At 44.7% G+C, this 2,500-nt stretch overlaps 1 protein-coding gene across 2 annotated transcripts in view; it reads left to right on the top strand.

The window, feature by feature from the left end:
- Window positions 1–89: 89 nt before the first annotated feature.
- LOC143036867 (uncharacterized) overlaps window positions 90–2,500 on the top strand; it is a 2,755-nt gene continuing 344 nt past the window's right edge. The window contains exons 1-3 of one of the 2 annotated variants that reach the window (XM_076204767.1): window positions 90–759; window positions 2,034–2,216; window positions 2,306–2,396. In XM_076204767.1, coding sequence (XP_076060882.1) covers window positions 568–759; window positions 2,034–2,216; window positions 2,306–2,396 — 466 coding nt within the window. In that variant the 5' untranslated portion in view covers window positions 90–567. Of the gene's footprint in view, window positions 760–2,033; window positions 2,217–2,305 lie in introns of both variants that reach the window. The other variant, XM_076204766.1, reaches the window with a different exon arrangement.

Here is a 2,500-nt window from a genome sequence, read left to right as displayed (position 1 = left end):
TCTAAAAACAAAACAAAATTTACACATTTTTACCGATACCGCTCGATAAGATAATAGGCTAAACACGACGACAGGCAATGGGAAGGCCCAAGATCACCAGTTTGAGTTGAACAAGTAGATAGATCACTAAAGGCCTGTCTACACGAGCGGGCCTGATCGGCGGGTTTGCCCGTTAACGGGCAAATTCTCGCGGGCCTGCCCGTGAATGTTGTCCACACGACCGAAGTGATGAACAGCTGGGCCTGCCCGACGATGTTGCCAGTAGCGGGTGGAGTGCTGTACGAGAACCATGGTGCCTAGCATTGTCGGTGGCTCACTAGAGTTATCCTGGGCTGCCATCGTTAAATGTTCACTGTGCTACTATGCCGTGGAATGTGGGATGAAGGCCCGCTGTGGGTTCACGATATTATCTTGCGTCTGGCAGGGTAGAAACTCCAGCTACCGGGCACCAGCTCAGTGATTTCGCTCGGCGGCCTTTCGGGCAATTTGATCGTTTGCCCGTCAAATATGCCCGTTAACGGGCAAGCCCGCCGATCAGGCCCGCTCGTGTAGACAGGCCTTAAGATCATGGACAGATTTCGTAACGAGATGGAAATGTCGAAGGATTGGAGAAGTCCAAACCAGGGTCTTCGCAGAATGGATCCGCCTATTAGTATTTCTGTAAATGATGACTATATACCCAAGTCCAGTTCTGAAGTTCTTTACAAGGATGGCAAAGAGGATTCAAGAGATCCACATGAAGTTCAAACATTCCTAAAGGTAAAGTAATTTTTAGATCAGCTGAAAAATAACTTCCAACAAATCGTGGTTTATCTCCCCCCAAAAAAAATATTCTAAAGGTAGAGTTAATTTTCCGTAATATTCTTTTTTTTTTTTTTTTTTTTACTCTGATCTTAGACCGAACTTTCAACAAATCGTGAGAATTTCTCTCTGGGCGAGGAAAGAAATCATATTGGCAAACACACTTGTATTTTTTTTTTTCGAAAAGCAGATGTGACGTTTTTCTCAAATGTACAAAACATCTACAGAGAAGAAGTTTAAGGTCGGTTTTGTTGATACTGGGCGGATCTAATGCAGCGTTTCCTAACCTTTTCCGACCCTAGCATCGTCTAAACAGTCCGGCACCCCTTAACTAATACCTAATAACTAGAAGGATAAAGGAAAGTGTATGTATGCATCGTTTCACAGAACCTCCTATGATCGATTTCAACACTTCAGGTTGGGAAACACTGTAACCTAGTGGCATCTTATAAAAGAATGTTTTGAAAATTTACCCTTCTTAGCTGCTTTCGTCTCATAATAAATCATAAAGTGACCTCAGTGTATGAAGATGAAGAAGAAGTAAGTGATGAGCCTGCGCTAGGAGGCGCGTAGCTGTGGCCGGAGCCGTCACCTTTGCCCAGTAGTGCACTTTGGGGACTGGTGGGGACAGGTAACAGTCATTTGCTGCTGGAAATCGGAGAGGAGGAGAGCGGGATTCGAACCCGCAACTAAGAGAATGCGAGACCTGCACGCTTCCGATGACGCCACCAGCTGAGTGACGTCATAGGAAGCGTGCTGGTTTCGCTTAATTGCGGGTTCGAATCCCGCATACCTCTCCAATTTTCAGCAGTGACTGTTTGTTACCTGCCCTAACAGTCAAAGAAGCGTACAATAGGGCAAAAGTGACGGCTTCGGCAGACAGCTATTCAGCGCCTCCTGTCGTAGGCTCCTCACTTTCCTATTTTTCTGAGACACGATACAACAATGCAGGGCCTAATAATCATGTACTTATTTTATTCATCATGATATAGTTGATCCCCGTTCCTGTTTGCTTCTTCATCGTAATCAAACAATCGATCATTGCCTCGAGTATCACTAAGTGGTAAAACCCGCAGCTCCACAGCCCCGCTGTTCAATTACAAACAACAGCAATTTTTTTTCTTGACTATGCGGTGCCGCCGCGGTTTCTGGGCGGTTCAAACCGCTAGTGTGAACAGTACCATATGGTCACTTGCATTTTTTCTTCATTCTTATATGTTCTTCTGCCGCAGGTCGGCTGGGAATATGTCATTGCCGAGCCCAAAGGAGGTCCTTACTCCCTCTTCCCAGTGTGGATCTGCTTCAAGTATTCTTACACATTTCTAATTCGCTTCACCTACGGTTTGATCTCCGTCGTATTCAGCCCCATTCTTATACTGGTCTACAGCGCCATCTTCGCCTGGCAAGCATACATAGTAAGACGTCGTATTAATTTTAGGCTGAGTACTGTATATGGTTAACTAGATAAATGGATATCATAATCTCAATTTTGTCCTCCCCACAGGTGATATGGTGTTGCATTCCGGTCTATAAGCTCTTTGAGATAAAGGTGAGGATTGCTAGGATGTGGGTTACGACCATCCTGGGTTGCTTAACCCATTCAACTCCGATGACAAGATGTCTTGTCATTTGGTCAAATAAAACAAAAAATCATAAAACACCAAAATGTTTGATCAAACACCAGAAAAATATGACGTCA

Source organism: Oratosquilla oratoria, chromosome 21 (genome assembly GCF_046742065.1).
Source record: "Oratosquilla oratoria isolate Oo_2021 chromosome 21, ASM4674206v1, whole genome shotgun sequence".
In the NCBI taxonomy this organism is placed as follows: Eukaryota; Metazoa; Arthropoda; class Malacostraca; order Stomatopoda; family Squillidae; genus Oratosquilla; species Oratosquilla oratoria.
This window is presented reverse-complemented; position numbering and strand designations above follow the sequence as displayed.